This window comes from Phoxinus phoxinus (assembly GCF_949152265.1).
Source record: "Phoxinus phoxinus genome assembly, chromosome: 9".
In the NCBI taxonomy this organism is placed as follows: Eukaryota; Metazoa; Chordata; class Actinopteri; order Cypriniformes; family Leuciscidae; genus Phoxinus; species Phoxinus phoxinus.
In genome coordinates this window covers 13,870,943-13,888,701 of record NC_136884.1, presented here as the reverse complement: position 1 = coordinate 13,888,701, position 17,759 = coordinate 13,870,943, and the positions used below count along the sequence as shown (strand labels likewise).

General features: G+C 38.5%; 1 protein-coding gene across 1 annotated transcript in view; it reads left to right on the top strand.

The window, feature by feature from the left end:
- ppp1r12a (protein phosphatase 1, regulatory subunit 12A) overlaps positions 1-17,759 on the top strand; it is a 57,505-nt gene that overhangs the window by 33,365 nt on the left and 6,381 nt on the right. Inside the window, exons 4-23 of the mRNA XM_079622996.1 lie at positions 1,529-1,688; positions 2,341-2,485; positions 2,609-2,683; positions 2,774-2,865; positions 3,602-3,762; positions 3,857-3,987; positions 6,884-7,105; positions 7,250-7,338; positions 7,556-7,672; positions 9,148-9,294; positions 10,100-10,213; positions 10,294-10,440; positions 11,105-11,195; positions 12,112-12,291; positions 12,393-12,552; positions 13,999-14,126; positions 14,745-14,807; positions 17,244-17,260; positions 17,397-17,523; positions 17,614-17,718. Coding sequence (XP_079479122.1) covers positions 1,529-1,688; positions 2,341-2,485; positions 2,609-2,683; positions 2,774-2,865; positions 3,602-3,762; positions 3,857-3,987; positions 6,884-7,105; positions 7,250-7,338; positions 7,556-7,672; positions 9,148-9,294; positions 10,100-10,213; positions 10,294-10,440; positions 11,105-11,195; positions 12,112-12,291; positions 12,393-12,552; positions 13,999-14,126; positions 14,745-14,807; positions 17,244-17,260; positions 17,397-17,523; positions 17,614-17,718 — 2,471 coding nt within the window. The remainder of the gene's footprint in view (positions 1-1,528; positions 1,689-2,340; positions 2,486-2,608; positions 2,684-2,773; positions 2,866-3,601; positions 3,763-3,856; positions 3,988-6,883; positions 7,106-7,249; positions 7,339-7,555; positions 7,673-9,147; positions 9,295-10,099; positions 10,214-10,293; positions 10,441-11,104; positions 11,196-12,111; positions 12,292-12,392; positions 12,553-13,998; positions 14,127-14,744; positions 14,808-17,243; positions 17,261-17,396; positions 17,524-17,613; positions 17,719-17,759) is intronic.

The following is a 17,759-nucleotide window of genomic DNA, read 5'->3' as shown; positions in this document are numbered from 1 at the left end:
GCAAATAAAGGACTAATTGATACACGTAAGCAGAGATAAGTCACACGAATGGCAGCACACATGTAGTTCTGAACAAATGTCCACTGAGACTCTTATGCTGTTCACAATGACATCTGGCATGTTCTCAGAAATCACCAACTCTTATTGAAAGTTATTGGCTTTTTACTGTTAGACCTTACTTAAAATTAGTGTTTAGACATCACCTATTTACACCAGAAAAGCCTATGATATTCAGGCTCCACTTGACGAAGGCATTTTCTTAATTCTCGTAATTACTTCCCACAATCGAAAATTTCTCTCTACACTGCACTGCTCTGTCATGGAATTTGCACAGGTATTCCTACATATTTCTGTTCTGTGGACCTGTCTTTTTCATGCTGCTGGGTTACTTCCAGCTCTCTTGTCAAACTCCTCACCTAAACTGATCAAAATATGTTACTTTAATCACATCGTAGTTCACTTCCCCCAGCAGTCACACCTGCTGGACATTCATGGTCCTGTAGCCTTATAAGGGTTGTGGCATGCTTTCGTTTGTAATCTGAGATGCCTCCTTTTACGTTCATTATTCTGACAAAAAAGGAAGGTCAAGTAGCAGTCGGTTATCTTTCTATATATAAAGTTTTGACCTTGTTTTTTTGGGTACTCAGTGGAGATGTTGCTAAGCATTTTGAGGCATGATTAATAGTCGCTTACTTCAAAGTTAGATACTCTGAAGTTTCTATTGTTGTTTCTGGTTTTAGCTTAATGCTGTTCAGTGGCCAGTTGCATTTTCTTCAAGGCTGGTTCTAACATTTTAAAGTCAGTTACATTAAAAGGCAGAACAGTCTCATTTAAATCGAAATGTAAGACTGATCACCTCTTGTCTTACTGTTAGATATTCAAACTTTGTTCAAGACACCGTCTTAACAAAGTGGCTACGTTTGTGCAACTGGCCCCAGGTCTCTACATGCCTGAGTAAATGTCAGGATATATTGACTAGAGTTACAGTGACCTATTGGGCAGTCCTCCAATATGAAGTAGTTTTATATGTTGTGTTTTAGAAACAATTAAAATAATTTAAGTATGCATCAAATATTTTTCTGCACACTTGAATAATAAGTGATATGTTTTGGCCCAGCAGAAAGTTAATTTACTTTGATTAAAATGTTATTTTGTACTATAAATCAGATCAATAAAAGCTTCATGTACTTGAACAATTCAATGAAATTTAATTACATTTCAATTTATGAAAATTTTGTGTTAGGCGCTTTTTTTCCTCACAAAAAGACACGCCAGTCATTCCTCAAACTGTTAACCTGGCTGCACTGTAGTCATCATAGTGACCCCTGTAGTTGTTAACTGCAGTTAAACATACGCCATTCACATGAGCCATTCAGCATGCTTAACACATCATAAAAAAATGTACCATGCCGAAGTATCCTATATTTTGCTTTTCGAATGGTTGGCCTTCGTGGACATCCTGCAGTTTGGCCAGGTCAAGTATATGTACTAATCCTGAGGATCTGCCCCTCCCTCCATCTTGCTCCAGGCGTGGATATCGAGGCGGCCAGGAAAGAGGAGGAGCGGATCATGCTAAGAGATGCGCGACAGTGGCTTAACAGCGGCCTGATCAACGACGTCCGGCACGCCAAGTCTGGGGGGACCGCACTGCATGTCGCTGCAGCCAAGGGATACGCTGAGGTTTTAAAGTAAGTTTGCTTGCCTTCAATAGAAAGATTTTCCTATCCTCAAAGGATTCAGAGGACACCTGTGATAATATTTGTCTTTATTCTTTTTCCAATAAGTGAGATTTTAGCAGCTAGTGAAGGTAGAAACAAATGAAACTTTGGTACAGCAGGTGTAGAGGCTGTACTTGGTCTATCCCATAGTTCACCTTTCAACTCTTTTTGGTTCTTGTACACAGGACGAGACAGTATGTCACCTGTTTATCTGCCTCCATTACAGTAGATTATCATGAGCTGTTGAACAAACACTGCTCAAGATGTGTGGCAGGAGTTAGGCAGTGTCTCTGTTTACGGTGGATGGATGTCAGAGTTGAATGACTGTGACAACTGCTCCATCTGCTGCTGCACCAAAACAACAGGACTGTAACCGGATATACTTTTTTTTTGGGTGTGTGGAATCTCTGAAACTTCACATCTAATGTGTATTTTTATGTGACGACTAAATGTTGGCATGTGTAACATGCCTTCTAGGCAATAGAAAAATTAGCCCGTTGGTCTACACAATATCCCAGGCCTTTGGCAAATGAGGCCAAGCTTAGATTGCGGCACCAAAATCCAAGAAACCCAGATTTGTCTAATCTCATCATGCTATTTCTGTCGCTTTAACTGTTTGCAGGCTTTTAATCCAAGCAGGGTATGATGTAAATATTAAAGACTACGATGGCTGGACTCCGCTCCACGCTGCTGCACACTGGGGCAAAGAAGAGGCATGCCGAATACTTGTAGAACATTTGTGTGATATGGACGTCATCAATAAAGTGGTATGCGTTTTATGGCTCTGTCTGTGCTACTAGCTTCAGTGTAGTCTTCCTCAGAGTCTGAACTACAATTAAAATGTCTCTGTTTCGCGTTGAACCCTAACAATGTTGCATTTTGGTTTTCAGGGTCAGACGGCGTTTGACGTAGCTGATGAAGATGTCTTGGGATATTTAGAAGAGCTGCAAAAGAAACAGAATCTGGTAATTTCACACTTTTGACATTGGACCTTCAATCATAAACAATTCTGCTTTGTTCTGTAGCCTTAAGCTGACATGTTCTGTTTGTTCTAGCTTCTGAGTGAAAAGAAGGATGTTAAGAAGTCTCCTTTAATAGAAACTCCGACTACTGGGGACAATAATCAATCTGTGAAACAACCGAAGAGGTAAATGGCTCCTGCTCACCAGAGATGTGATTGATAACACTGTTTGCCCAATGTCTTGACCCTACCATAAATGTCAAGGGCACACACACACATTGAGTTGTAAACTCAATCAATATTAAATGGCAAAACTGAACCGCTATTGAAGACATATAATTTGCATCTGCAGGCACATGCATTACTATTACACTAACACACAATTTTCATAGCTGCTCATTTCTGTTTGTACCTAGCAAGTGAATAAAATGTGAAAGCCTAAATGACATTCGATTTGATAGAAAAACATACAGATGACCAATAGTAATTGAAGGTTTCATCTTTGTCCAGTGTCTGTGTTATTTCTCTCCAAAAGTTACAACTGATATAACTATTTGCCTACTCTTTTAAACTACAGTTGTGTGTATATCTTAATGTCCTCACACAAGCACTCTTGTTGTTGCGATCTTCAGTAGTTTGATTGTTCCGCCTCTTCCGACTGTCAAACAGTGAACATCTTAGGGGCCAACTTATTAGTGCAAAAAATTCAAGGTGCACGTGACAAATCAGTCTGTGTGTGTGTAGTATACGTGTACTCTATGCTAATGATGAAATTTACGTCACACGCATTGTACCTTTGCGTACGCGTTAAATTCAAAGTATACTTGGGGCTTTAGTGTGAATAGGCCTTAAAAGTGAAAGCTTTGTGTGTGAGGAGTTTGATGTAAGTGGTGCTTAACCGTTGAGTGCATCTGTGTTTTAGTAAAGAAACGGTTCTACTGGAGCCAGAGAAGCCTGCCCCAAGAATTGAGACTCTGGAGCCAGAGAAGGTGGATGAAGAAGAGGGGGAGGGGAAGAAGGACGAGTCTAGCTGCTCTAGTGAGGAAGAGGATGAGGAAGACTCGGAGTCTGAGAACGAAGCAGGTAACTGTTCGAAACATTGACCACCATGCGCTTCCCCAACTACCTTTGTGTTTAATTTGTGAAAATGATTTACATACTGTTTCTTTTTTTCCAGACAAGACCAAGTCTTCTATTCCATCAAGCATTTCCAACAGTACACCTGCGTCTGCGCCTACTAGTATCACCGTCACGTCGCCGACTACCCCAAGCAACCAGGTGACCACCCCAACCTCACCTACCAAAAAGGTACATCATCTCCTCTTGAACGTCCACCATTCCCTCCACCCAGCATCTGTCTTCCATGTTACTATGCCTTTCAGCCCACAGCGAGAATTCTCCTCGGAAATATCATTCATTCTTCATGCACAGCATGTATTTGAGCATGTGTCAGTAAGCAAGAAAGTTGCATTTGCAACTTTTCGGAATGAATGTTATTGGCTGTTTCATGTTGAACCGTTTGTAGGCTTTATAACAGAGTAGTTTCAAATTCATTGTTTGGTTTTCAGGCATATCAGTGTGCAGTGAACTCTAGTACTGTGCACTTGAGAGTAGATAAAATGTCCTCCACACTTCTTTACCATGTACCTGCTGCCCTCTTCTGGACTGTAAGGGAATTTCAGCAGTCTAATAGTCTAATATTCAGAACAGATTTACATTTTTTATTATAAGTACATAGTTTAAATAATAATGTATTAAATACATTTGTGTTTTTTATTTATTTATTTTTTAAGCTAGTTGCATTATAAAAGTAGAACGATTTTTGTTAAATGTTCAATCACAAACGGTATATACAGTGAATTCAAAGAATTTAATTTCCAAGGAGATGCCCGTGTTCCTGTAGTTAAAAGTCTTCCTGAAGCTCAACTGGTACAGCTTGATACTAGCAATGCGCGAGCTAAACTATATTGAAACCAACTATGTTACTACACAACCTATCCACAAACAAACATGCCGAATCATAATCTTTGTTTATAAGTCTGAGGAGTTTTGAGAAGGTATTTTTACGTTCAGGAAGAAATTTCTGTTTTTATGCCATCAGAAGCTACTTTTGATGAGAAGGCAGAAAAAAATAATAGCAATCAGTTCAACTTTATTAAGTGTATTAAATAAACGTATATAAATAAATAAAATAAAATAATGGCTGGAGCTTTTGCTACTCTCCATTTACACATCAGTCCAAGAAATGTGCAGTAAAACATTTTAAATGCACAAAACATTGATTGCTATTCGTCAGACGTTATAGGCCAGTATAATGCAAGTCATTATTCTTTGTTTAATATTAATGTTTGTTTACTTTTTACTATGCAGAATATTGCAGTGAAATTCTGCTTTTTAGTTCCGTATTAAATGCAGTTTTGCCGGCTAAACGCACTATATGTTATGACTGGGCTTTTCATATTTTCTTTTACTTTGCTGTCCCTTTCTCTCTATCACTCGTGCATCATGAAGTATCTTTTTCCTTTCCTTTGCTGCTTGATTTTATTTCATTCAGGGGTTCTTTCTTTCTTCCTTTTTATTTTTCTTCACAATTCTGTTTTTTCTCTCTCTCTCTACTCATCATTGTGTTGTCTTGGATGGCTTTAGTCTGATAACATTACTGCCCTTGTGCCTGGGGGGGAGCCAGGCTGTCCTGCGTTGTGGCGTCAAGGCTTGCGCAAAACTGGCATTGCGCTTGTGCCCAAAAAAGCGATGGTGAGGCCTCGGTGTGTTCAGCATTGTGATTCCTGCCCGCCCTATATGTTCCCCAAATGACCACCACGTCCCTAACCAATCAGATAACTGCCTAATCCAAGACCATTTCCTCTTCCTACCACTGGCTCACTGCATGGTGTTGTCGCTGTCAGTCGTGGCTGTGATGACTTGCTGTTTCCTGTCGAAGATCATCTGTGTGATAGTTTTATACTTGAATGTGGTGGACTAAATATGACCGGTGACATCAGTGTTGTGTGTACTTTGATAAGGGCGGATTCATTTATTATCGACTCTAAACCCTAACAGGTCACCAGGATGCTGATGAGTTTGCAAAAACTAACATCTTGATTGAAATTGGGCATGTTTGGTTCTGTCATCTGTTGTTTTTATAATATTATTTAGCATTCCCATAATCTTAAGGCCTAGCTTTCTTTTATTTAAACCTATAGTAGTTCAAGTTTGCATTTCTGAAGGCAATGAAATCCACAAAATCGTTCAAAATGGCCCCACACGCGTTTCCCTTGAAGTTTATTTTAGAATTTTATAGGCATCAGAGCTCTAGGGCTGGGCGTTTGTTTTTATTTGTTTGTTTATAAAAGTTATTTATACATTTCTATAGACTTTTTAAAAAATATTTGTACTTAGTTTTATTTTGTATTATTAAAATATATCCATTTAGTCATTTATTTACTTTTATAAATAAATTATTTTAAAATATTTATTTTAAAAACATATTTTTTTAAATGTTTATTTATTTTTAAAAAATACTGTATTTACCCCTTTTAATATTTGTATTTATTTTTGCAAATTTTCTTTATTTTATTAATATATATATATATATATATATATATATATATATATATATATATATATATATATATATATATATTTAATATTTACAATATACTATATATTATTGTTTTTGTTTTTTTTGTTTTTTTGCCTTTACATTTTCTGAAGGTCGAGCTAGTGGATATATATATTTGTGTGTGTATGTATGTAGAGTGCAACAGTCAGGTTCTGAAAGTGAAAACTATTTTTCTCCATAGGAAAATTGTCAATGATAACTTATAATCCTTACTGTGAGCTATGAGGTTGTTAATCGATGGTATTTGCTGATGGTCAGACCACATTATTTCAACTTGGTTTTAAAATAATCATATACTACATAACTACATTATTCATGATGCTGTACAGAAAATTCCATCAATCAGAGAGTCGAAACAAGCATAAGAAGGCGGGCACTGTTGCACTCTATTAAAAAATGTAAAAAATGTGAAAATATCAAAAGGTTTCCCAGTCCTGCGGTCCACTGCTCCATATGTATGCCCTGCTTTGACCTGTCAAGCTGATCCGTATTCTTTGTTCTCACACCACTTGATGCACTCCCAAAACGAACTAACTTTTGTTTTTCCTCCCCCATCCCTTCTTTTTTGTTCTTTGTCCTCAGGTGAGCACACCTACAGGGAAGGTGTCTCCTAAAGAGGACGAGAGGAAGGACGAGTCTCCTGCATCATGGCGTCTGGGCCTGCGGAAAACCGGCAGTTACGGAGCACTGGCAGAAATCAGCACAACTAAAGAGGCACAAAAAGAGAAGGACACAGCTGGGGTGATGCGCTCGGCCTCTTCTCCTCGCCTCTCATCCTCACTGGACAATAAGGACAAGGAAAAGGTCTGCTAGAATTTAGTTTAGGTTCATTTTGGGGGGAAACAATCCTGTTTTTAACTGGAAGGTTGGAGCTGTTTGCATTCGATTCTTGAGTTCACTTTATAGTCTTGTTTCCAGATTCTTGAGCCTCTTCATTTATGTGCACAGGAAAAGGAGAAGACACGCCTGGCGTATGTTGCTCCATCCGTCCCGAGGAGACACGTTAGCACATCAGACATTGACGAAAAGGAAAACAGGTAAAGAAAGGACACGCTGTTTTGAGAGCACCTTCTGATGCTCCATGTTGTGTTGCAATGTGAAGCACAAGCTCAAGTATAGCATGGTTTTGTGGCTTATGCAGCATGTTCACTATTTAGAACGATGTTCTCTAGTGAGCTAGTCTAGTGGTCTAATAGATTTTTCAAGCGTGGTTCTCTGGAATCGGAGGTACTATTTCTAGCTTGTGGTTCTCAGGGATTCGGCTGCTAGTCTGGTACGTAGCGGCTCGTACACCAGGAGACGCTGGGACGAAGACCTGAAGAACAACGACGGAACGGCCTCACAAAACAGAACCTCCAGCTATCAGCGCAGGTTAGCTTTTACCACAGTAATAATATTAATTTTATTGCCTAGCGACTGAGACTAGTAGATCGCTTCTTCCCGCTGCCGCCGCTGCTGCCTGAGATGATTCTAGCACCTTTATTTTCCTGTCAAGCATTTATAGCGGCTGCTGTCGGCTTGCGTTTGTGTATGACGTTTTGCACCTTAATAGCACTGTAGTTTAGAAACATAACTACCTAACAGCTAACTTGAGTAGAACTGCAGAAGGGTGTTAATCTCGGCTCACTGACAGCGTACATTTCTTTAGATGATCATATATTCATCTTCCATCATAAGCATATATAACACAGAGTTTTTTAAAGCTTTTTACTGCCAAGATCCCACAAATATGACGATCCCCTTTCAAGGAATATAAATTCCTTAAATATAAAGAATATATATTGTGATCATATCAAATGTTATGTCTCTATTTACACTACCGTTCAGAAGTTTGGGCTTTTTTTTTTAATAAGGATGCATTAAATTGATCAAAAATGACAGTGAAGACTTTTACACTGTTGCAATTTTTTTTTCCAAATAAATGTTTTTTTACGGTCTATTCATCACAGATTCCTGAAGAAAAAAAAAAATCACGATTCCCACATAAATATTAAGAAGCTCAACTGTTTTCCACATTGATGATAATAATAAGAAATGTTTTTTGAGCATCAAATCAGCATATTAGAATGATTTATAAAGGATCATGTGACGCTGATGAAGTGTAATGATGCTCAAAATTCAGCTTTGCATCACAGAAATAAATTACATTTTAAAAAGTATTCAAATACAAAACCGTTTTTTTTCTTCCAGTTGTTATAAATATTTACTATATTTTGATCAAATAAATGCAGCCTTGGTGATCATAAAAGACTTCTTTCAAAAAAAATTAAAAAATGTTATTGATCCCACACCTTTGAACGGAAGTGTATTAAGTCATATTATAAAATCAAATCTGTATTCAGATTAGATTTCTTTTTAAATTACGGTTACAAATTAGAGCTGTAAATAGAACAAAAAATTATTAATAAATATTCTCATGATTTTCGAGCAGTCTTCTTTAGACAGCAAAATGAGACGGTATTTAAAAGAAATGTCTTAAATTATTTAATTAAATATATATTTAATTAATAATCCCCCCCCCCCCCCCCAAATAAAAGAAAAGAAAAGAAAAAGCATGCTGAAGACTTAGATCTCTATTTTATCAAACATTGGAAGTGGTTTCTCGAGTAGGATATCGAGTAGGTTTCCCTTTTTATGTCCAGTGAACTTATTGATGGTATTTGATGATTTATATCCCAAAATATGACTTTATAAGAAACCAAGCCCCCCCACAAGGGAGTCAGTGCTTTAGAACTATTTGTAGCATTTTGTCTATGTGTGTCTGTTTTAATGTGTGTGTGTGTGTATGTTTGTTTGTCCGCTCCCTGCTAACTCGCCTCTTTCACCCCGCCACTTCCCCACGGCAGTACGTCTCACACGCTAGCGTTAGGCCGCACGTCTAGCTCTCGCGACCTGCCCGCCAAATCCTCCTCTGCCTCCAGCCTGGAACCTAACAACTCTAAAGCCTGCCAGCAGCCTTCCTCCTACTACCAGTCTTACAGCATTCACCGCAGGTACCTGCCCGAGCACCGCCCAGCACACACACACTCCATGTCCTCCATGTGTCTTTGCATTCCCCACATGCAGCTTCTTGCCATTCTTACTGTCTGGGGATTTATTTGTCTATGCAGTGAATAGTTTTACACTTTCCATTAGAATGGACTGAATATATAGGGCTGGACAACATAATAAAAATTCACAATGTATTCGCAAAGGTTGACGAGATGACTATAATTGTAGTGGTTAGTTCCAGAAATTGTGAAATTTCTAAATATGATTGAAGAAATATCCAATTAAATATTACCTAATATAATGTAGAATACTATTGGTTTAATTTTAGTTCTCCGTTGAGTAAACATTGAATAAAGATGCAAAGGCAAAAATATGCCAATAAAAATATATTTTTTTTATATTGCCCAGTCTTAATTATTTATTTGATTATTTTTATTTGCACATTATGGACCTGACTTTTGCTTTGCGTTTCGCAAAGGTTAGTTTCTGTTTTGGTTGGTTTGGTTGTTTTTTTGTTTTGTTTTTTGCGTACGTGTATTTTCTTTGGTTTGGTGTTTTGTTCTCTCTCTCTCTCTCTCTCTCTCTCTCTCTCTCTCTCTCTCTCTCTCTCTCTCTCTCTCTCTCTCTCTCTCTCTCTCTCTCTCTCTCTCACTCACTCACTCACTCACTCACTCACTCACTCACTCACTCACTCACTCACTCACTCACTCACTCACTCACTCACTCACTCACTCACTCACTCACTCACTCACTCACTCTCACTCTCACATATATGCTTTGTCCACTGACTGTTATGTGTTGCCTTAGCGGCTCGTTTGGAAGGAGGCAAGATGATGCTTTAAGTTCCACTTCTTCTGCCACTTCCACAACAACGACCTCCTCCGTTACCTCACCCACAGGACACCGCAGCCTGCTGTCTAGGTACGAGCACACACTCCTCTTTAAGTTAACTTAAACGCTCAAGAGTTGGTTGTGCAGTGAAATGCGTTGATGCGTAGCAGGTATTGGGCTGAGGAGAACGCAGACAAGGAGAGGGAGAAGGAAAAGGAGTCGGCTGCGGTCATCCCCACAATCAACACTGCAGCCACCACCACTACCACCTCCACTACTGGAACTATACTGGGCTCTGACGGACGAGAGAGACGCAGGTACACACATGCACTGCAACATGGGATCATGCAGGGTTTCTGCACACTTTTTTTTCCCCCCTCCATTTGTTCTGGACGTTTTTTTACCATTTTGTTTGTCCATTGTGATTTAAAAAAAGAGACCAATAGCTGAATTTTCTTTGTGAAAACATAAAAATGTATTCAAACTTATTGTATCTATTTAGGACATTTAACTTTAAAAGTTAATGGTCATTATTTACTCTCACCCTCACATTATTTTAAACCCGTATAACTTCCATTCATATGCAGAACACAAATAGAGATATTTTTTATTATTTTTCATTAAATGTCCAGCAACCAAAAGTTTCAAGAAGTTCATAAACATAAATGTAAACCATATGAATTGAGCAGTTTAATCCTTAATCCTAAATCTTCTGAAGAGATCACTTTAAACGATGAACAGATTTAATTTAGGCTTTTATTCACACATAAACCTTGATCATCATTTTATTTGAATTCTACATGTCAACATTTAAATTCAGTTTAAACAATGCATCATGTTCCAGTTCCTGTCTTATAAGTACTGTCTTATTTATTCCCCAAAGCCTATTTTTAACTCTTATTAAACTTGCCCTGAAGAGCCTCAACAAAAGCACTTGTTGCTTCAGCTGTGGGATTTAGTTTCTTTGTGTTGCGTCTGTAGATCATACCTCACCCCTGTGCGTGATGAAGAGTCCGAGTCTCAGAGGAAAGCCAGATCCAGACAGGCACGGCAGTCCAGGAGGTCCACACAGGCAAGTCTAGACTCTCATCTAAACACCTCTGCAGGAACTCTCTCTAATAATAGACTGAACCACAGTGCGGTTTACAAATGATTTGTTGCGAGATTAGAATGGTTCTTGCTTCAAATGTTTAGCATTGAAGCTCAGGATGGGCTTACTGTAATTGATTACGTTCTGAGCTCTGTGATGTGACAGGGATTTATGGGAGAAATAACTGTTTGCATTAGAGAGGAAATTGAGTTTTTCCTTTTCAAAAGTAAGGCCATGTTTCGTTATTAGTTGTGACTAGGGGCTCTAAAAACTTGTGGCTAAACAAAATGATTACCTGCTTAAAAAAAACTAAATTATATATTACACAATCATGTGGTAATGCCTATTTTGCTTATATTTGCCTATGTATCTAATTCCTATAATGCCTATAGGAAGGAAATACTTTACAAGTAAAATATCCTTCATCTTGATTATATTGGTATTTTACCTACATTAATATAATATTAATAACAAATAAGTCAGCTTCATATTATATAACACGAGCTAAAACTAAAGGAGAAATATGTCATAAATGTGATTGGATAGACACGGTTACTTCTGTGACAGTGTCAGCTCATGATTTTTTTATTAATATGAATCAAATAATATTTTTTTATTATTGATATTAAATTAATATTATTATATAAAACGATTATTAATAATATTATTTATATATTTTTTTGTTTTTTTTGTTTAAATATTTATATTTTATATTTAAAATATTATTTATATTTTCTTACAGTAACACAGTATCGTAGTGCCCTGCTGTGGTTCTTATTAACGTAATATGTTTGTATATATCTGCAGTTACAACAAAATGACATCATTATTGAGGTAATTTAGCAGACTCATGAATGAATGAATGACATAATTGTAACATTTTGACTTTCTTTTTCAGGGTGTGACCTTGACTGATCTCCAGGAGGCGGAGAAGACCATCGGTCGCAGTCGCCCCTTACGGCCTCGAGAAGACGAGAAGGAAGAGAAGGAAAAACAAGACAAGGAGAAACAGGAAGAGAAGAAAGAGACCGAGACCAAGGAGGATGACTATAGGTCACGCTACCGTAGCTTTGAGGAGGTGAGGAAAACTCTCAGGGAACAGGACAGTTTGTGGAAGTTTAACTAGTATTGTTTGTGTGTGTTTTATGTCACACGAGTGTCCTCTTTGTCGTCCTCCAGAAGTACCGGAGCACCTTGGCCTCGACCACCACGGCCTCCTCCACTCTGCCTTCTTCCTCTGGCAGCTCGTCTTCTCTCTACAGCTCCTCCTCTCTGAACCGGCCAAACAGCCTGACCGGCCTCACTTCAACCTACCGCTCCACACGCGACACTGAGAGAGGTACACATGTCCGGGTCTCCTTTCATACAACAACAACAAAAAAGAGAACTTTTTATTCATAACAATAATATTTATTACGACATGACATTTTTAAGACGATGCAAAAAATTGTATCTTAATTTCCCTTAATTGTCATGGAAAAAACAACAGCTGTGTGTCACTTTAAGTAGAGTGACATGGCACAGGAAGGAAAATGAGTGATATGGTTTTGTGACGCTACAGGAACTGGCATACAGACAGGGACTTCCTTTAGTATGGCTGCAGACTGACTAAGCCAAGCTTCAGGCCGTTGAAAATCTTGCGTTCGGTAGGATTTTTTTATGTTTTTGAAAGTAGTCTTTCACCCAAGCTGCATTTATTTGATCAAAAATACATAAAAACAGTAACATTGTGAAATATTATTTACATGCAAAATAACCGTTTTCTATTTTAATATATTTAAAAAGTTATTTGTTCCTGTGATGTAAAAGCTGAATGTTCAGCAGCCATTACTCTAGTCTTTTAAGTGCCACATGATCAGAAATCATCAGGGTCCCTGCGGGTCCTTAAAAAGTCTTAATTCAGTTTGATCAAATTTGATGTCATGAAACATCTCAAATCTCTTATATGATATAACTTATATTAATGATATATCTTAATTATCGTTTTAAGAGGTCTGAAATTTGGGGACTTTAAACAGGAATCACGACACGGCCTAATGTGTTTATTAACTTCAAAAAGCTATGATTGAATGAAATAAACTATTGTGCATTCTATAGGCTCACGGTTTCAGAACAGTTTGCGATAAATGAATTCCGCACATTCATGGCAATCGATTGCTTTTGATCTACTGGTGATGAATTGACAAAGTTTGTTTATTTTATGCTTTTTATATTGTAATGCGTTGATGGTTTTTAAGGGTGAATATTTTAGCTCCCTCATCATTTTGCTGATAAGCAATATTACATTATTGATGAATGAAGAATCTAAGATGCATGATTTATTTTGAGATTTTATGTTTTTGTTCTCGAGGGACATTCATTTCATTTAAAAAAAAAAAACTCTGCAGATACCCTGAGTCATTCTAATAGGCTGATTTGGTCAAGAAAAGGTTCTTTTGTTTATTTGTTTAATATTAATCTTTTGTCACATTAGAAATATCTTTGTCACATTTATTTCTTTCTAAAAAATTTTTTTTAATTCGTACTGACCCCAAACTTTTGAACTGTAGTGTATTTGATTTGACATGCTCCAGCTTATATTAGTTACAATTAAACCCGCTAACCTTCATAATAATATAACCTTCATTTTTTTAGGTTGAGTTTTGTTCCATTAGCTCAGCCAGGATAAAGTCCTGGAGCAATATCATTCCCATAAATAAAAATGGGGGTTTCCACCAGTGGTTTATGCAGATTCATAGATGCTCATTTGTACTCATAAACAACCATGTGTCTGTTTTCTGACCAGAGTATGATAGAAAAGAAAGAGATGACGATAAGGACAGTGAAGACAAGTCGCAGCCACGCTCTATACGCGACCGCAGACGACCTCGAGAGAAAAGACGTTCGACTGGAGTGTCCTTCTGGACCCAGGATGTAAGAAACTCATGCACATAAAGCGCATTCAAAACTCACTCTGTATGGATTCGGATACAAAAGACATAATGTGAGCTTTACAATCAGCATTCAAAACTGTTATGGTTCTAAATATATACATTTATTACACGACTCTCTGGAATACTTTAATTCTGATTAGTCAATTGCAGCTGGCCAGAAAGAAAACTTACCTGCCAGCTGGTCATTAACTCAATTTTATGTTCCTGCCAAAGCATGTGTGTGCATTTGGTGATTGGCAACTGTAAATTTTGGACCCCGTTTACTTTTATAATATAGTTGGAATTTGGGTAAAACTTTACAATAAGGTTCCATTAGTTAGCATCGGTTAACTACTGTAGCAATATGCAATATATTTGTTAGAGTATTTATTCATATTTGTTAGTTTTTAAAAAAACAGCTGTTTAATGTTAGTTCATGTTAGCTCAAGTCCATTAAATATTAACAGATAAACATTTGATTTTAATAATGTATTTGTAAATGCTGAAATTAACTTCAACTAATATTTATAAATGCTCGAAGTATTTTTCATTGTTGGTTAACTACTGGAACATTAGTATAAAGTGTTAACATAATTTGAAATGTGTTTGTATGTTATAGAGCGACGAGAATGATCCAGAGCACCCATCAGACTCAGATGGCAGCAGTAAAGGAGACCCTCAGGTGAACATGAACTCACCCACAATGCATCTGCCAACACACATGTACCAGTTAGACAAATGCTCAGTTCAGCTGCTTATTGTGTTGGACTGTTTTTAAAGGACTTTTTAGGTTCTTCCTCTGCCCAGCACCTACTTTCACCTTGTATAGTCAAAGAACAGTTTGACTTTCCTTCATGTTTGGCATGACGAACAATTCACTGACATTACTGTGTGTCTGCTGACCCCCTCCTCCCGCTCTCCAACTTCCTGGAATTGTCCCAGCAGCATTAGTTCTCTTATAGATGAAAGTCGATTCGCAGCCCGCAGACTGTCACCTATTACAGGAATAGTCAGCGAGCAATTCCTAGCTGCAGAAAATCACACTTCCAGCGATAAGAGAAAATACGTGGCTAGTCACATGAGCCGTGTTTAGTGTGTACTTGAGCTGTTAGTTGTGTGACCGGGGAGTTGTGAGTCTAGCGGGGATAAGATAAATATCCTGCGTATCCTGTGCCAACATGATCCTGGAACCAGATCACACGCAGTTGGGCGGAAAACTGGGAATGAGTCATTCAAAAGTGACAATTTATTAGAGTCAGGAAGATAGAAATACAAAGAGTAAGACAAAGCTTTGTTGTTGACTGTTGGGTCAGTGGATGAAGTATAGGAAACTGCTTTTTGCATGTATAGAGAGGAAGAAACCCCAGCTGACACATTAAAACACTTTACCAAGTGCACATGTTACAGCGACTCATTCATGTTTAAATATAGCTCAGATATGGCCCAATACAGCTAAAGATCAGTTCTTGCTTGAATGTTTCCAAATGATAAGTGTTCAGAGGGCCGCAGTATGAAAGAAAATCTAATGAGATCTATGGGTTCTTTATGAGACAGCTGTTTTTTTGTTGGCTTAATAGCACACATTTCCTCTTAGTGAGCTCTTCTGCTTTGATAAGGAAGCCCTGATACAAAGCCCTGCAGAATGCTTCCAGGGCAATCAGCTACAGGAAGTGGGCTTCACAGTTGCACGGGTCATTGCCTGGGTTTTTCACAGCCCTTATATCAGTCCAAAGTTCCCAGCCTTCAGCCAACAATAAACACAAATGAGAGAAACGGTTATGTTTGGAATGGGATACTGTCTGTGAGTTCAATCTTGATAAAATGATTTTAAACGTTTTTATCCTGTAATTACATACGAATTACATTGAAATTCGTCTTTCAGAATATTCGAGAACTCTAAAAAGGAGAAAATTGTGGTAAAGATCACAGTTAATTATTCTACCGGTTGAAGGCTGGGACACATCAAGCCAACGGTCAGCCGTCTGGCTGCTTTTAAGCGTCGGTCGGCTCAGTTTTTTTTGGTCTGTTCCGCACCGTTGGTTGTAGTCGGCAGATTCATTACGTTGAATTGGCGTCGGGCCGACGGTGAGAGAGAGAACTCTGGCTGCTCAGCTTAGAGAACGAGTCAGTGCACAAGAAAGCGAGCAAAGTCGTCAAGATGGTTCCGACAGAAGGCTGTTCTTCTAATTTTACATCATCTTACCTGAGCATTCGAATGCACAAATGTTTTCATAATAACATAAGCCGACTGGAATGAAGAAAGTGACAGAATGCACATGCTAGTTGACAGTCACCTTTAGTCCTTTTGGTGTGTACAAGCGCAGTTATTTGGGCGAGTAAGCTTTTGCCGCCGCTAGTTCGTTGACGTCGGCTTGGTGTGTCCCGGGCTCAAGTCTCAATACATTATGGCATACCATATCTCTTATCTTGAGCGGTGTTGTTACTGAATGCTAATAGTTCTATGCACACAGAAAATTAGCATTGTGCACAATGTGCTTACTGCATAGTACTTACTTTGAAAAATATTTGTTAGTATACCAATCCAAACTCGTTCCAATACCCTGTGTGCGCTCTGAGCCGCTGGGGAATAAGATCAGACCCAGAGGTCTTGGCTGCGGATCAAGAATTCATGGAGAAAAAGCCCCGGCAGGGCCGAGAGGTCTCGGAGCTCAGAGAGAGGAAGAAATAAAAACGAGCGGAGGAGGGACGGTGACCGAAGTCCTTTTACTTCCACTTTGATAAATGTGCCACTCGTGTTGAAGTTGAACCTTTTGAAGCATGACTCTTATTAGGACAAAATCAAATGGATTACGCCCAGATCTCTTCAAACGCGTCCTTTACTGTAGAGCGGTAAATGATAGATTGCTGACCCGCACAGACTCTCATTAAATAGCAGCGTTAAGCGGGCCATCAGAGCTGGGAATGAGAGCGTCACAATCCATCCCAGACTAATTGATAATCTGCATTCTAGACGCTCTGATAGTCTAGACGCTAGACAAACAGACACACTAAATGCATTATGAGCATGTGATTGATTAACAGCAGGTACAGACTTTGTAATAACTTCCCTCTCTCTTTCTTTCTTTCTCCCTCTCTCTCTATCTGTTCACATCCACAGAGCGACAGACTATCCAGGTACGCATCCCAAAAAACACTTTGTCATTAAGTGCTTAACTATGTCCTTTTAAAATTAGCTAAATATACTTGCATTCATGCTTCTTATGAAAACAGCAGTGAATATTTGAAGTAAGCATCCATTTCCCCCCCTCAGGAATGACCCTCTCTCTACTAGCACTTCCTCCACTGACCGTTACGAGTCTTATAGTAGCCGCGGCTTTGGGGAGAGCCGGCGGCCGTACTCGCGCATCGAAAGAGACGACACCACTGATTATAAGAAGGTACAAACATTGCGCTGTATGATTACGCCCCGTTAAATAATGGTTTCCTTACGGTCGAGTGTTTACTCAACATGCTCTTTCCGCTCGCAGCTTTATGAGCAGATTTTAGCTGAAAACGAGAAGCTGAAAGCTCAGTTACGCGATACAGAGCTGGAGCTGTCGGACCTGAAGCTGCAGCTGGAGAAAGCCACACAGGTGAGTTTCTTTTGGGCCCTGTTTGCCTGTGTATCATCTGC